The sequence below is a fragment of the Ovis canadensis genome, chromosome 1 (assembly GCF_042477335.2).
Source record: "Ovis canadensis isolate MfBH-ARS-UI-01 breed Bighorn chromosome 1, ARS-UI_OviCan_v2, whole genome shotgun sequence".
NCBI classification, from domain to species: domain Eukaryota; kingdom Metazoa; phylum Chordata; class Mammalia; order Artiodactyla; family Bovidae; genus Ovis; species Ovis canadensis.
The window spans coordinates 201,946,694-201,964,487 of NC_091245.1; the positions used below are offsets into that span (position 1 = coordinate 201,946,694).

General features: G+C 39.4%; 1 protein-coding gene across 13 annotated transcripts in view; it reads right to left on the reverse strand.

The window, feature by feature from the left end:
* The window catches only part of LPP (LIM domain containing preferred translocation partner in lipoma), a 736,773-nt gene that overhangs the window by 276,561 nt on the left and 442,418 nt on the right, over positions 1-17,794 (reverse strand). For all 13 annotated transcript variants that reach the window (XM_069557978.1, XM_069557960.1, XM_069558022.1 and 10 more), the window contains one exon: positions 4,484-5,173. In XM_069557978.1, the coding sequence (XP_069414079.1) occupies positions 4,484-5,173 (690 nt within the window). The remainder of the gene's footprint in view (positions 1-4,483; positions 5,174-17,794) is intronic.

The following is a 17,794-nucleotide window of genomic DNA, read 5'->3' on the forward strand; positions in this document are numbered from 1 at the left end:
ACCCGAAACCTGTATCTGTATCCATCCCTCTCCATATCCTATCTCTTTTTTTGTTTCTCTGATCCTGGAATTGTGTGATATTTAGAAAGAGGATTACCCTAAAGCTTTCTCCCAAATGCCACCAAGTCTCTGCCAGACACCCAATCTATACCACCTTCTCTTTTCCACAGTGAAAGGAAATTTAAATATTTTGATGTTATTTGAATATTTGAAATGCTACTATGGCAACATTCTCAGATACTTTCTTAATCTCAACAATTCCCAGGTCTTGGGGGCCTGTCAACACTGATCCCTGAAATTCATTACCTTCACTCTCCTCTCGGAAGCATTAAATATCTCCTAGTTTCAAACACTAAATAAACAGCAGTGATCTGTTCTGACTCTGAATAAACCAACACAAAACTTTGTGTTGGATTTATTGAAATGTAGTTTGCTGATCTCCAAGTTCTCCCCGTCCTGAAAGATTTTCCAAGGAAATTTTACCAGATGATTTCAGAATGTAACCTAACTCCCACACTAGGTGGGCCTCCACAGCTTTCCCGAGATGCATAGTACCAGCACTCTTCATATTATGGAGCAAATGCTGAGTGCCAAAGAACTGATGTTTTCAAACTATGGTGCAGGAGAAGACTCTTGAAAGTTCCTTGGACAGCAAGGAGACCAAACCAGTCAATCCTAAAGAAAATCAACTCTGAATATTCTCTGGAAGGAGTGATGCTAAAGCTGAAGCTCCAATACTTTGGCCACCTGATGTGAAGAGCTGACTCACTGGAAAAGGCCCTGATGCTGGGAAAGATTGAGGGCAAGAGAAGAAGGGGGTGACAGAGGACGAGATGCTTGGATGGCATCATCGACTCAATGGACATGAGTTGAGCAAACCCTGGGAAATAAGGACAGGGAAGCCTGCCTGCAGTTCATGGGGTTGCAAAGAGTTGGGACACAACTGAGCAACTGAACAACAATAACAATCTGTCTCTTCACCAGAGCCAAGGCTGTCATAGATTAGGTTTATGACAAGGAAGTGGAAGCTCGAGGTCCTGGCTCTGGGGCTTTCAAGCTGACTCACCTCACATGAAAATTAGAGAAAATACGCATCGCATCTCACAGGAATGGGAAGCTAACACACAGGAAAAAAGTTCTGTGAACAACACAGCAACTCACAGATATAAGCTTTTATAAAATGGCAAAGAGAAGAGATTCCACTGTGACTTTAAGAGGATTTCCAGTGAGAAGGGAACATTTCTCTCTTAAAACAAACAAAAAAACACTTGCTTATAACAATATTTTTCAAGGAACTCAGCTCAGATGGTCCAGGAAACACATTATGGTCTACTGTAGCATGCAAATTCATTGCTCAGCACATTATGGAAACACAAATATAATCACGATCTCCTAAGCCTTGCAGGTTCTGATTTGGGCTTCTCCTTCTTTTCTTCATTCTTTTTTTCCTTTCTTTTTCTTTCCTATTTTCTCCTTCCTTTCATCTACCTCCTCTTTTATATTATACCATGGTATGGAGAAATTAAAGTAGCTTTTCTCTAACATAAAGGAGATTGATTTCTTTCATTTTTAAAAATCTTTTTCCTTAATGGGTTAAATGCCAAATCCTTAAGAACTTCTCGAGGTAACAAAAGATAATTGTTTTAAGCCACAGAGGTATATTTTCCATCAGTGCCTAACTAAAAAAATTGGAAATAAATGAAAGCCCATGTAAAAGCTGAATCCAAGTCCTCACTTGGCAATTATTCAGCCCTTGGAAATTTCCAGGCTCTTTGCAATCATTAATTAATTAGTGAAGATGACATTCCACTTTACTGAGGCTGAGAGCGTGACATAAAAAGGTCTAGAGGCTTTCCTCAAGCTGAAAGAAGAATGTCAAGGGAGGAACTGGGATTAGAGTTAGGAGCTCATTTCTCAAGCCAAGAGTCAGATCGCTTAGCCAAGCCCAGTAACTATTTGAGACAATAGGGTCCTCTATGAACAGGTGCAGTTGAATACAGTAGTGTTCTGCTCAAAGATCAACTGTGAAAGAGACCACCCCTTCATCCATCAATGCCCTCCAACACACAGAGACAATATCTGTAGCTTCATCAGCCTCTTTCCCATTTCCCCAAACAAAGACAGATGGCTAAGTATCAACCTCTAATCACTCTCCTTAATAATCACTGCAAAAAGTACATGATTTGATTTTCATTTTTAAATGTACAGTATGATGTTAAAACATATGAGATTGTTGAAAAACAAATATTTCAGATTTTTTTTTTGTTAACAACAAGAAATCTACTGATATCCAGGATCTTCAATAATGGAATAGATCACCTTGAATAATTATCTTATTCCAATAAGGAAAATAAAGTTTCAAGCTTTCTGGAGAGTGGTTAATAGAAATTCATTCAAGTAAGTTGATGAAGACAGGACCAAATAACCAGTGATGTGTCTGGACCTAATAGTTTAGCTCCAGGTCTTGCAGTGGGTGCGGATTCTTTTTCCTACTCCACTGGATTGCGTCCAGATTGCCAAGAGACATGGTGGGAAAACAGGAAACTTGAATTTGGGTTCAGTACTTCTCACCAGGTCATTCTCTCCACCTAGACATACTTTTGCTCTGTCTCATGTCTGTTTCCCCAGGTTGGGTAATAGGATCATTAAACAACTCAGGCCTGAGTCTCCTGCCCTTAGGATGATCACCCAGTAATCCCATTACAGTCAGGGTGTTTCAGACAGGACAAAACTGCATAGCTATTTGACCTTAAACAGTGAAGGCCATTGTCTCAACCTAAACTTTCAATCTTCTATAGGAGAATTTGTTGTGGTTGTCCCAAAGTGAGGTAAAGTTGAATAACCTCATTTTTTTCTGAACAGGTCACTTCAGGGCCAGGAGGGATGAAAACAAATATACTGCAATATTAACAAAGGGCAAGGCTGCCCAGGTTGGCTATTTTGGGCAATATTTAAAAAAAAAAAAAAAAAAAACAGAAAACCCTTAATAACATTTCTTTTCATAAAGAGATTTTTCAAAAGAAAGCCTGTCCAAGAGTAATGTCTCAAAAGCACTTAACACTTTTGCTTGGAGTGTTTATGATGGAAAATGATCATGGCTGGTTTACTTCCGTGTAATGGGCATTCATAAGATAGATGGATACCTCTAGCTATCCTCAGGCCTCACCTGCTAGGAAGGATTCCTTACCCCTAAGGAACCTAAAATCCATCTGCACCAGAGCTGATGCTTTCATGTAAGAATAGTGATTGAATAAACTCCCTGGAAGAGTGAGGACCTCACTAATTTTTGTTATAATGTTGAAAATACAAATGGATATGTCTCAAAATTGACAATCTCAAATGTGTAAAGGGTTAAATATATATGATACAAACTTCCAGCCACCCAGGTTACCAATGAACTTCTATTTAATCCAGGCTTCTCCAATTTCTGATTTCTCACAGTTCTGATTAAAGGGAAGGGAAAGCTTGGTTTTAACACAATGGCTGTAAAGTAGATTTGTTTCTCCATCTCACTCCTTCCAAGTAACTCTCCTTGGTTCCTCTTTTCATAATGAGAGGAAACATCATCATGTTGGTTCCAGCAGTCAAGAAAAACCCAAGCTGTAGGTGAGTAGGTGTGTACAGTATTATACGTTGCTTATTCATAAGAAGTTCATAACTAAACACATTGACTTAAAACTAATACAAGCTTGAAATTAAATCAAACAATAAATAAGAGAACTGTCATAAAGAAATTTTTTAAGTTGCCTAAAAGAATTAAAGGTTGGAGTGTAATATTTTTCCTGGAGGATCACTGATGTAGATAAACAAGGGCCACTATATTGCAGCCCCCTCCCAAAGAAAATGAGACAAGGAATCTGTATTACCTTAGCCTCAGCTGTCTCCTGGGCCCTTATCCACTTGTTCTTCCCTAGCAGTCACTGTGGCACCAACTTCGCCTGGGTTGTGACCACCTTCACAAGAGCCCAATATGATAGCAGTTCATCTTGTGTTGCCCTGAGCACCTCTCACCTCCACACCTAGGGATTCCCTATCCCTGCTAAGACATCAGATGCTTCAGATCTATTTAGTGACCAAGTAAATGCAACATCTAACTGTGAGGAAGTCTCTAACCCACGGTAGAAGGCTTTGATCAACAGGAAACAAGAGCGGGAAAATAAATTAGTTTTCCTTCTTTCCCATGGAAGAGATTATCTTAAGCTGCTATGGTTCATATGGTCTTTTGGAAGCTGGTCCTTCAAAACTGAACAGTTAGTGGTACTTGATACTTAACAGAAGTCATATTGATAATACTCTCCCATATCCCCAAATAGGATCTCCCCATTTTCCTGCCTCTATCCAAGCACTTCCTTCAGACTGTATTTTTTAATGAAATAAAAGTAGAACATATATTAATACTTTTGCCTTAGGCTCTGCTTTCTGGGGAAGGCAGGCCGAGAAAGGTATCCTTTTATTCCCACCAATATGTTAATAAGTTTCCTACCTTTGGTTGCAGCGGTGGTACACAGGGGGCTGGAACAGGATCTGTGATATAGGTCTTCTTGGGACCAGCAACTGGATACATCCCAGCAGGGTTCTGGTTCCCAGGGCCAGAAGGAGTATACCCTTGTTCCCGCTTCCAGGTATTTGGATGGCCTTGTTGACCATAAGAAGGATCAGAGTCATTTTTGCCCCCATAGCCAGGCCCTACTGCACAATACGGTTCATAATAGCGTCCTTGGTTGGGAGCATACCCATAGCCAGGCTCAGGCTGAAGTCCTGGTGGTGGAACATATGCATAATCCATGCCTCCCCGTGTAGAAGGAGGTGGACCTTGCCCAGAGATAGGAACTGGTTGAGTGTGATAACCTTGGGCCCCTGGCCCTGAACCATAAAACTGTCCTGGTGAAGGAGCAGCCATGTAATGGGAGCTGGGCTGGGCTGACTTCACCTGCACATTGAAGGTAGGTCTTGAAGGGGTGGATGCTGTAGTGTAAGAAGCTGGGACAGGCTGAGGCTGGGGTTTTAGTGTTCCAATTGGAGCCACAGGGATTGGTCCAGCCTGGGGTGCAGGCTGTGGCTTCAGTGTAGACTTCTTAGTTGCTGTCAGAGGGGGTTGGTTTGGTATGACCATTCTCTTATGTCCTGTGACAGGGGTGGAGACTGGAGGAGAAGCTGTTGAACTAGTAGTGCCCTAAAGCAGGAGAGAGAAAAGGAAAAAAAAAAAAAGACAAAGATTACTGCTAATGCAAAATAAATATACATAAACAAATATCAATAAATGTTATTATATTTTTGTATTGACTCTGAAAAACATAAAGAAGGCATGGCTCCTGCCATCTAAAAGTTCACAGACTAACACAAAAATCAATTGTCCTTCTGTGCAATGAACAATCCAGAAAAGAAACTAAGGAAACAATTCCACTTATAATAACATCAGAAAGAAAGAAAAAAATTAAAAAACTTAGGAAAAAAAAAAAACTTAACCAAAGAGGTGAAAGAATTACACATTGAAAAGCATAAAATACTGCTAATAAATTAAAGAAGACACAACTAAATGGAAAGACATGCAGTCTTCATGGATTGAAAGACAATATTGTAAATACATTAATACTATCCATAGTAATCTATAGATTTAATGTAATCCCTATAAAAATTCCAACTGAACTTTTCTGAAAAATGGAATCACAAGAGACTGAATAGCCAAAACAACCTTAAAAGAAGACTGAAGTTCCCACATGCAACTTCAAAATTTATTACAAAATTATAATAAGCAAACAATGTTCTACTGGCATAAAGACAAACATAGACCAATGAGATAGAACAGAGAACCCAGAAATGAACCCTTGCATACACAGTCTCTTGACTTTTGACTTGGGTGCCCAGATCATTTGATGGGGAAAGGACAGTTTTTACAATAAGTGGTGCTGGGAATACCGGACATCCGCATGCAAAAGAATGAAGCTGCACCCTTACTTTACACCATATACAAAGAATAACCCCAAATCAAAATGTAAGAGATAAAGCTCTTTTTTAAAAAAATAGAGGAAAAAAATTATGACAGTGGACCTGGTAATGACTTTTTAAAATACATACTGAAATATCAGAGCCAAGAGAAAATAAATTGAACAATGTGATCTCAAACAAACTGCCCAAAGCCTTGATCACCATCAAGTGCAATACTAGAAAAAGAGAGGGGAAGGGCTAAAGAGAGGAAACAAAAATAAAAATGAGAAGCATTGAGAGGAATAAACATATACCCCTGGCACAATCAAAGAAATACTAAATTTAGGATCAGATTCCTGTTAAGAGTGATTTACTAAAGATAACACAAAAGCAGCCTTCTCCTCCCTTTATATCTTCTATTTCTATTGCAGTCATTTGTTCAATTCAAAAATATTTGCTGAATATCCTAAAAAGGACCTAAGAGCACAAAGATTAAGAGACCTTTTGCTTAACTGTGAGATGTCTTGGTTAGTCTGGGAATAAGTAAAGGCTTAGAAAAGGTCTGAAAATTCAAACATTCATCCTGAGGCACTGATCTATTAGGGATCTGTAAACATGCCAGTAACAGAATTTTAATTTTGCTCTTCCCTATTATGATTAGATTTGTTAATACAAAAATGAATAACTACACCCTATTTTGGTTGCTCATTAATCTCCAAATAAATTCCAATATGTATAAGAAGACTCCTTTGTATTATTCTAGTGTCGTTTATTCACACCAAGCCATTAGAGAGATATACATGGCAGGGGTGCAGATGCTGCTAACTGCTTTCTCATACACACTTCCCTTCTCCATTACTCAAAAGATTTCAGTTTTTTTAAGAGCAGTAATATGCTCACACTTCCCTAGAACTTTGCATGCAGGAGTTGCCATGTGATGCACCTCTGGCTAATGAGATGTATGCAAAGCATTTCTGGAAAAACTAGAGCTCTCCTGACATAGCATCATCCTTTCTTAGTTTTCCCCTTTCTTCCTTCCCTCCTGGGATGTGGCTGTGAGGCTGGAGATGGTACAGCTATCCTATTCTCACCATAATATCCAAGTAGATCTATTTAGATATATGGCTTTCTGAGGATAGCTTTATGATGATCTCAGCTAGAGATAAAGATTAAAACAATCCCAGGGACATTTGATTAACATATAGTGGTTCTCAGCTGGAAAGGGAATCACCTAGTGACCAGGGAGAGATCAGAAATGTGTGGCAATGCCTTTCATTGTCACAGTGATTAGGGGATGCTATTTTCATTGAGCAGGTAGAAGGTGAAAACACATCAGTGTTAAACTAAAGCGGACAACAGTGCCCCTGTCGACAGATACCAAAAAACTCTTGAGTCACATTTCTTCCAGGAACCTGATTGTGATGTCCCCAGCTATCAACCGTGGAGGGTCACTGGTCCTTTCTAGGATCTTTCTTCTACAACACTCTTTTCTATTCACAATCAACTGCTCCCCGGCACGTCGGTCCTCTTGAATGTACAGGATGACAGTTCTGACTCTGCTTGCCCCAGACTATCATTTCGTCCCTAATGGCTTCTCTATACCCAAACAGACCTATATACACAGGACATTTATAAATCAGTTCCTTGGAAGGGGCTGGTTTCTGTGTGCTAGCATTTTTATTGGGTTCTGACTGTGACAGCTATCTTTTCCTATCATTTGTGATTTGTCTCAGTTGTAGTTTCCCAGAGATTTTGTAATCTTAGATTTAGTTTTCTGTTAAATTATAAGAAACTGTTGAATAGAGTTATCTTTTTTCCCCTTTTTGATAGCCTCTCATAGGGCCAACTTGCCATCTCCTTTTGTAATTTAAGTAACATGAAAATTCTTGTCTTGGTGGAGTAGCATTTCCCTCTCTAGGAGGGTGGTCCCAATAGTACCCAATAGAAGATGTTATTTCCACATTAAGCAATTTGTTAAAATACATATCATGAAAAAACAGGCTTCCCTGGTGGCTCAGAGGTTAAAGCGTCTCCCCCCAGTGCGGGACACCCGGGTTCGATCCCTGGGTTTGATCCCTGGGTTGGGAAGATCCCCTGGAGAAGGAAATGGCAACCCACTCCAGTATTCTTGCCTGGAGAATCCCATGGACAGAGGATCCTGGTGGGCTATAGCCCATGGGGTGGCAAAGAGTCAGACACGACTGAGCAACTTCACTTTCACTTTCTTTCATGAAAAAACTCCAAAATAAATACTCAGTAAGATCCTGATATTCTGAAGAAGAGAGTACAGAAGATTCAGTTTGAACCTAAAAACATGCAAGGTTAGATTTTTTTAGTCAACCATGTCAGTCTTAAAAAAATGTCTGCATGAATGGAATTGAATATAAGAACGAATAAAGCTTTTCTTTTCTTTGATGACTCAAGATCAGCAGAAACCCAGAGTTCCTATTTTAAACACTTTACAAATTCAACTATAAATGGAGACAGTGATGGAGCAACTGGGTTAATGGCAGGCATACTCTACACCGCAGCTGGAAAGGAGTCTGCCCCCCAAACAGACACTTAACAGTCACATACTTTGAAGATGAAAACCAGTCATATTTATAAAGTAAACAACAAAGAATTAATCCTAATCCTTAGAAGCAACTTTTTTCAACCAATTTCTCTTCCTTCTTGGTGAACATGCACACATTTGCACACACATACACTGCTTAAAGATTCCTAAAGACTTTGAAGGAAGGCATCAGGGCACAATTTCAGGAGCCATTGCCTTCTTCTAGGAAACAGCTCACTAGATGAGAAGGATTCTCAAAACAATATTATAAATTCTGCTGTGTATGTGCCGGCATGTTTCTGAGTGTTTTCTATCTCATAGATACGTGTGTGAAAATAGCACACTTAGCTATAATTTTTTTTTTCATTTGCAATTTAAAACTCTTTACCTCATTGGAGGTGGAAGGGGGTAAAGAACAGGAATCATTTTAAAGCATATTTATTTATGTTCTTTATGGTAAAAGAGAGCTATGGCAACACTTTCCTTGCCCACATATTCAATTAAATACACAGCGAATCTTTTCTACTTACTGGATTAGACACTTCCAAATATTTATTTTTGGCATTTCTTTTTCTTTTTTTGCAGGAATTCTTGAAGTTTTATCATGATTTAACATTTTAATTTTGAAAATCATGCACATTTTAAAGATCACACACATATATATTTTTTCCCTGAGGCTTGAATCTCTGTAGCAGTCTTCTAATATGGTTATTTGTCCATCAGTCATTTTCTAGGCTTCTTCAACATGGAAAGCTTGGCGAGGTTAATGGAAGGAGAGTAGTATCCCAGGATGAAGAGGGCATGTCTACACGCCCCCCAGGAGTTTGTAGTCTGGAGGAAGGACTGCTAAATAATCAATAACTGTTGAATGGATGTCTCCACTACCAGAAAGAACTGGCTGTGGCCGAGAGATAAGAACAGACAAGGGGTTATAAGTGCACATCTTGTGCCCACCTTTGGGAGCAAGCCCTCAACTTCCTTTATGCCCAAAGTGGAATAACAACTAACATTCCTCTACCCCTCTCACCCATGACCCACCCATTCCCTAAACACACCCCCGCATGTGTACATGTGCGCACACGCTTCTAATCTAATCTATGACCATGCCTTCTACATTGTTCATTTCAGTTCAGTTCAGTCACTCAGTCGTGTCCAACTCTTTGCGACCCCATGAATTGCAGCACACCAGGCCTCCCTGTCCATCACCATCTCCCGGAGTTCACTCAGACTCACGTCCATCGAGTCAGTGATGCCATCCAGCCAGCTCATCCTCTGTCACCCCTTCTCCTCCTGCCCCCAATCCCTCCCAGCATCAGGGTCTTTTCCAATGAGTCAGCTCTTCACATGAGGTGGTCAAGGTATTGGAGTTTCAGCTTTAGCATCATTCCTTCCAAAGAAATCCCAGGGCTGATCTCCTTTAGGATGGAGTGGTTGGATCTCCTTGCAGTCCAAGGGACTCTCAAGAGTCTTCTCCAGTACCACAGTTCAAAAGCATCAATTCTTCAGTGCTCAGCTTTCTTCACAGTCCAACTCTCACATCCATACATGGCCACAGGAAAAACCATAGCCTTGACTAGATGGACCTTTGTTGGCAAAGTGATGTCTCTGCTTTTGAATATGCTATGTAGGTTGGTCATAACTTTCCTTCCAAGGAGTAAGCGTCTTTTAATTTCAAGTCCATTAGATGCAAAATATTCAGAACATGAAAGACTATTTCCATCCCCTCGTTCTTACTGGACTTATTTCTCCACTGATCTCCAGTAGCATATTGGGCACCTACCCACCTGGGGAGTTCCTCTTTCAGTATCCTATCATTTCGCCTTTTCATATTGTTCATGGGGTTCTCAAGGCAAGAATACTGAAGTGGTTTGCCATTCCCTTCTCCAGTGGACCACATTCTGTCAGACCTTTCCACCATGACCTGCCCATCTTGGGTGGCCCCACATGGCATTGCTTAGTTTCATTGAGTTACACAAGGCTGTGGTCCATGTGATCAGATTGACAAGTTTTCTGTGATTATGGTTTCAGTGTGTCTGCCCTCTGATGCCCTCTCGCAACACCTACCGTCTTATTTGGGTTTTTCTTACCTTGGACATGGGGTATCTCTTTACAGCTGCTCCAGCAAAGCACCGCCGCTGCTCCTTACCTTGGACAAGGGGTATGTCTTCTACATAAGCCCTTAATATCTCTGGCATCCCTGTGCTTTACCCTAGTCTCACTTTCTCTCTCTGAGTTCTGGCTTTCATCATCACTTTTCAGAGCTCTTTATAGTCATGATCTAACTTTATTTCTCTCCCATATCTCCTCAGTACTGTCACAGTGATATTACCTCTAATGTGAATACTTGATCCTGACTCTCTATTCATCTACATTTGCAAATGACTCTGCCTTGTGTTGAACTCTTTTTATTATTCTCTCTCCCTTTTTAAATACACTGTATAAGGACTCTACAATCTAGCCCTTGCCTTTCTGTCCAGCCACCTCCCTATTTCCACCATCACTCACAGTATACATCCAATATTAGGCTTATGTAGAGATAACAATAGACCATACACTCATGTGTCTACTCATATCTGTTAGCCAGGACCTCCTCCTACAATCTATGACTTGTTCTTTATAACTCTCCACTATGTTTCTCCTTTGTCGCTCAGACACAGCCATCTTCTGCTTGGCAGTTGCTACTAATTCTTCAAGTCTCTGATCAAGTGGTGCCTCTTCTGTAATGTCTTTTCAGAAGTCTAGAGATCTTCATTCAACAGTTACTATGTATTCACCCCTGTACCAGATTATAAACTGCTGGGGAACGGGGAGACATCCTAAAATACTATCCTCTTCCCAATAGCTCACAGAGATTAACATGTTGATGATATTCACAAAATGCTTAATAGAAAAATAAAAATGTGAAAAGACATAAAAATCATCTGGAAGGACTTCTACGGTACTTTAGTCATAGCCACGATGGGCTTAGTATGCTGCTGCTGCTAAGTCGCTTCAGTCGTGTCCGACTCCTAGCGACCCCATGGGCCGCAGCTTTGTATGTGACATGAGCTCGCTCAGTCGTGTCCGACTCTTTGCGACCCCATGGACTGTAGCCCACCAAGCTCTTCCATCCATGGGATTCTCCAGGCAAGGATACTGGAGTGGGTTGCCATTTCCTTCTCAAGGGGAACTTCCTGACCCAGGGATCAAACCCAGGTCTCCTGCCTTGCATGCAGGCGCTTTACCATCTGAGCCACTGGGGAAGCCCCAGCTTTGTATAGACCTCCATTAAAGCAATTACCTTACAGTGTTTTAATAACTGACTTGCTTTTTCTATAAGTTGGGAAGAAGTCAAACTGCAAGCTGAAAGTGAAAGTGTTAGTCACTCAGGAGTGTCCGACTTTTTGTGACCCCATAGACTATAGCCTGCCAGGCTTCTCTGTACATGGGATTCTCCAGGTAAGAATACTGGAGTGGCTTGCCATTCTCTTCTCCAGGGGATCTTCATGACCCAGGGATTGAACCCGGGTCTCTCACATTCAGGCAGATTCTTTACCATCTGAGCCACCAGGTAAAATCAAATTATCATGGCCATAGATAGAAATTTGTCTTCTGTAATAAAGAGGGCACTCAAAAACGACCATGTCTATTCAACAGTGATAGCAAAGACCCAGCCTCTTTATAGCTTTCTGCCAGAAGTACTTTCCCAATATTTTTATAAAAGTGCTACTGACAACTTGAGTCAACATGTTGCCCAATGGCCCCTGAATAATGATCCTTTTTATCTAACATAGGACCTCCTCTCCTCTCTATTAAATCTCTCCAGAATTATGCCCACAACTTGAAATACCTTCTCTGTATGAACACTCTCCTGAATTTCTATCTGCAGAACCCATCTATACTTGAAATATCAGGTCCAAATATTCAACTGCCTATTTCATGTGTTTACTTGGATGTCTCAGACACTCTTCAGCCTCAAGATGTTAAAAACTGTTTCAGCATCTTCCTTGAATCTGCTTTTCATGCCTTTCATTTGGTTTTCTTGTCCATTCTGGTGTTTTCCAAATGAGAACACTAGGAGTCATACTTGACCCTCTTCCTCACATCCCATTCAAGCATCAAATCCTGGTGATCCTATTCCCTAAATAGGCAACATCTACATTTCACCATTTCCTCTACTGTAAGCCAACTCCAAGACACTACACCACCTCTCACAAGGACTTATCCAACAGCACTCACTCTGGTCTCCCAGAGGCTATGCTTGTTCCCCTTTAATGAATCCTTCATTCTGTAGGAAGAGTTAAGTAAGAATGGGATGTGCATGCTCAGTTATGTTCGTGTGACTCCATGGACTATGGCCCACCATAGTGCTGGAATGTGCTGGAATTTTCCAGACAAGAATACTGGAGTGGGTTGCCATTTCCTACTCGAGAGGATCTTCCTGACTCAGGGATCAGACTCTCCTTTCTGGCATCTCCTTCACTGACAGGCAGATTCTTAACCACTATTGTCACCTGTAAGAGGGTACAGTGGTTTGATGGTTTAGTTGCTAAGTCATGTCTAACTGATTGCAACCCCATGGACTATAGCCTGCCAGGCTCCTCTGTCCATGGGATTCTCTGGGCAAGAACACTGAATGGATTGCCATTTGCTTCTCCAGGGGATCGTCCCAACCCAGGAATCGAACCTGGGTCTCCTGAATTGCAGGCAGATTCTTTACCAATTGAGATACAAGGGAAGCCCGTAGATGGTATAGGAAGAGTGATTTCTCCCACATGCAGATCTAATCACATTACTTTCCTGCTGAAAAGTCTTCAGTACTTTAGTGGAGTGATTTGCACCCAGTCTATCTCTTCTGCCTCTCCTTGAGAGGTCAATGTCATGTCACTCTCTGACACTGACTTCCTTTCATAGTTGACATGCCAGACTCTCTGCCATCTCATGGATTATATCTCTGTGCTTCCCCACCTCTCTCTGGATTCTATATTGAGCTAATTTCTAAGAACCCTTGAAGTCTCAGCCTGAGTATCAGTCCCCTCAGTGAACCATTGCCCAAATCCTCTGACACAGTGAGCACTGTATCTCTCTTCTATACGTAGCACGCTTGTGCATGTCTCTTTTCATAGGGTTAGAGACAGTCCCTTTTTACTGCTGCTTCTCATTGTCTTTTTCATATCATAGCACATAATAGGCATTTAACGAGTACTTGAATAAATGAATAATGGTCTCCCAAGAAAAATTCATTTCTCTTGTCAGATTACAAAAAAAAAGCAAAATATAAGGTATCTCATTTCTTTTATTACTTGACAATCAAGGAAGTCTCATATGTTTAATGCATGCTTAATTACAGTAACCTCATTAGTCTCTTCTTCCCTCTAAATAATTTAAGGACTTTACTATTGGAATTTATTAATTACTACTATTTTTCAAAGCAGCATCTGAAGTGCTTATTTTCATTTTAATGGTCAGATTATATATATATGTAAGTTTTACTTGATATTCACTCAAATCCCCTACAGAAATAGTCAAGTGGCAAATTTTAAATAATTGTACCATGAAAAGAAAGAAACTAAAACTTTTAAAAATAATCTTAACACATATTGAAAGGAAACATATTTTGAATTAACTATCAAATAACTATAATACCCAAATCCCGTAAAATTTAAATAATCCAAAGTATCTATTCAACAAAACTTTACTGAAATTCCACTATGTGTTAGGCACTGAGCTAGTTGCTAAAGCCACAAGAAGACAAAAGGAATCAAAGTTGCTGCACTAAATAATTCTTCATTCAAATTTTTTACAAAAATGTTTGTAGTGAGCAAAAATGACTTCTATTTGGAATGAAAACTTTCTAAGGTAACAGAAAGAGAAAATATATAAAAGCTAAAGTCTGACATATACACAGCAACATAAAACTCAAATCCCCTTCCTTAAAGTTGGTTCTAGGTATTATAAACACATGAAAATACGCTTAAGATGTTAAATGAAAATGTAAATGTTAAATGAAAAATACAGAATGTGAAATCAATCATATGTACAATACAACTGAGGCTACACAGAATGGTATTTCCATATGGGCAAGGACTAGACAAACTATAGAAAGAGTGATGGTTGATTTGTTAGAAGATAGGGCTACAAATATTTCAGCTTCACTTTTCTTTTCATGACAGTTGTGTAAAGTTATTTGAACAAAACCTAGTGGCCATTTGTCACTTGGAGCTATGTATTTTGTCCATGTATCTTTGCGGCAGGAAAAACAATCTAAAATACCAACTGGTATTTTTTAAAAGATATAATAATAGTAAACACTTATAAAGCATTTACTCTGTGTACACATTTTGTATCCAAAGCAATTTATACTTACTCCTTACAGGTACCCTTGGGACAGAATCTATTACTTATCCTTAGTTTCCAGGTGAAGATACTGAAGCATATGTATCTGAAACATGTATTTATGCAAGGTTACAAAGCTAGCAAATGGCAGTCATAGGATTCAACCCAGGCAGCCTAGTTCTGTTCTGTAGTTTGAAGTTTTAAAAACCATGCCACCTCTCTTCCCCGATGGCTCATGGGGTAAAGAATCCACCTGCCATGCAGAAGACATAGGCGACGTGGATTCGATCCTTGGGTCAGGAAGATCCCCTGCAGAAGGAAACGGCAACCAGCTCTAATATTCTTGCCTGGAAAATCCTATGGAGAAGGCTGGTGGCCTACAGTTCAAAGGGTTGCAAAGGGTTGGACACAACTGAGCAACTAAACACTATTATCATTCTTGGGTAAATAAAAAGTAAAATAAACCACATATGAGAAATTCATGTAAACAAACACAGAGGCCTTCTCAGTCTATGTGGGTTCAGAAAAATATTTCTGTGGAGAAGAAAACTAATGGAGTAAATGGTACAACAGACAGCAAGTGATATTTAGCATTGTTATCTGGGGAACAACAGAGGGACATGAACTGTATAAAATAAGAGTCCATGGTGTCAGGCAGCTGCTGTACTGCATCAGTTGATTACTGCTGTGTGGAAAATGGATCAGAGGTTCCTCTTCTGACTTTAAAGCTATGCTCATTTTTGGGGGGCGGGGGGGGTGGGGCAAACACGATGAAGCCAAATGAAGGATTTTTACAGGCCAATTGTACTGCAGGAGGTGCATTTTCCAACTTCCATTCTCAGTTAAGGATATTGGCAGATAGAAATGCCCTAGAGGATGATCAATTAAATTGAAGGGTCCTGCAATAAAATTCAGGATCAAAAAAATCCCAGCTTTGCCACTATTTAGAGCTGAGTGACACTGGAAAATTCATACTGTTTTCCCAGACTGACTCTAGCTGAACAACAAACAAGATCTAGGAATACTGTCATTTTATCCTCCTTTTCAAATGAGTAGTCTATCTTATTCTTCAAATAAAAGTCGTTCTATAACAGCCCCCAAAAAAGGAGCTTCACTGCTCAAGACACAGACTTGAGGGGAGTATGCTCATGTCTCTTTTCCTTCTAATACTATCCTTATACAAAAGAAGTCATAAGGACATTCAAAACTCAGTGATTCCAAGAGTAAATTCTGAATATTTGCAATGAGTTTTACTGGTCAAAAAGAGCTTGATCTTATCACTAAAATTTTACACCAAGTAGGTACTTAATAAATCATGATGGGATAAATCAATGGACAGACCTGGTGTCTGAGTTTACATAGTGCAAGAAAAAAAAAAAAAAAGAAACCCAAGCTTACCTATTTCAGTTATAATGCCATGCATCCCTCCCTTTTTTTTTTTTTTGGTACTTGTTTTTTGCTCAAGAAAAATTACTTACCATTTTCTCCAAGCCCTTAATATAGAAAATGACTTAATTTTGCATCTTGAGTCCCCTCACTGATTGCCTTCCAGTATTCAGGCTTTAATACCCATGGTTGCATTCCTTGCTCATTCCAGTCATACACTTTTCACTTGCTAGATAACCCCATGAGATAGAAAACAATCCAACAGACTAAAAGTACAATGTATGAATATGCTTCTATATATCCAGAAGTACTTTTCAAGTCTGACTGCACAACAGAATCACTGAATGCTCTATAAACACAAAGTGTCTTTCACTTAGAGCTTTTAGATATAAATTATCTTAGCCTTATTCCTTGGGGAGTGAAATCTGGAAATTAAAAAGGGGAGGAATAAATGATTTTCTGTTGCAACCAGAGTTGAGAACCACCTATTTAGGTTAAAGCAGAATAGGGAATTATACCTGGAGTTGGGGGCTATGTGTGATGGGAGGGCATTATCCCAACTGTCTTCAAAGGGCTATGTTCATATAATTCAGACTTAGGGACCAAGGTAATATTTGTTTCTGTAAACTTCTTATGGGCAATTTGAGAGCTAATTTAGTGATATGTATCAGAAGTCCTAACAAAAGCCAACCTTTCATTTTTAAGAATTTAACCAAAAGAAATAATCATAGATGGTTAAACCTTCAGTTTCAAGATATGTTCCTGGCAATGTAATTTATAAAAATAACATATTATGTGCAACTTAAATAATCAGTACTTGGGGACTGGTTAAATAAATGATGGAACATTCCTATAATGAAATACTGTATTATTAAAATGTTTCAAAACATATCAACAATCTAGCAACTCCACTTCTGGATATCTACCCCAAAGAACTCAAAACAGGGAAGGACTCTTATCAAGTATCTGTATACCCATGTTCATAGCAGAATTATTCATAATATCCAAAAATGTGAGAGCAACCAAAGTGTCCACTGACAGATGAATGAATAAACAAAATGCAGTATAAACATAGATGTTGTAATACTCAGCTTAAAAGAAGAAAGAAATTCTGAAACAGCTAAAACGGGAATGAATCATGAAAACATTCGGCTAAGATGAAATAAGCCAGTTAAAGAGGATATATACAGTATGAATCCAATGATATACGATACCGAAAGTCATGAAATTCACAAAGACAAAGCAAAATGTGGTTAACAAGGAGGTCAGGGGAGAGGAGGCATGTTGAGTAACTTTTTAACTGATGTGCATTTTCAGTCTGGGAAAGTAAAAAAGTTATAAACGTGGATTACGATTGCACAACTATGTGAATATACTTAGTGCCACCTAAATGAATCTTTACCATGATTAAGGTGGTGAATTTTGTTATGTGTCTATTACTAGAACAGGAAAACAAAAAGATGATGGGAAAGAGGCAGAGAAACAGAAAGAAAAAAAAGAAAAGAAAAAGAAAGTTATACATTTAAAAAACACATTAGGGAACACTGTTTTATCAATATATACATCTATCTATACCTCTCATATACACATACACACACACACACACACACACAC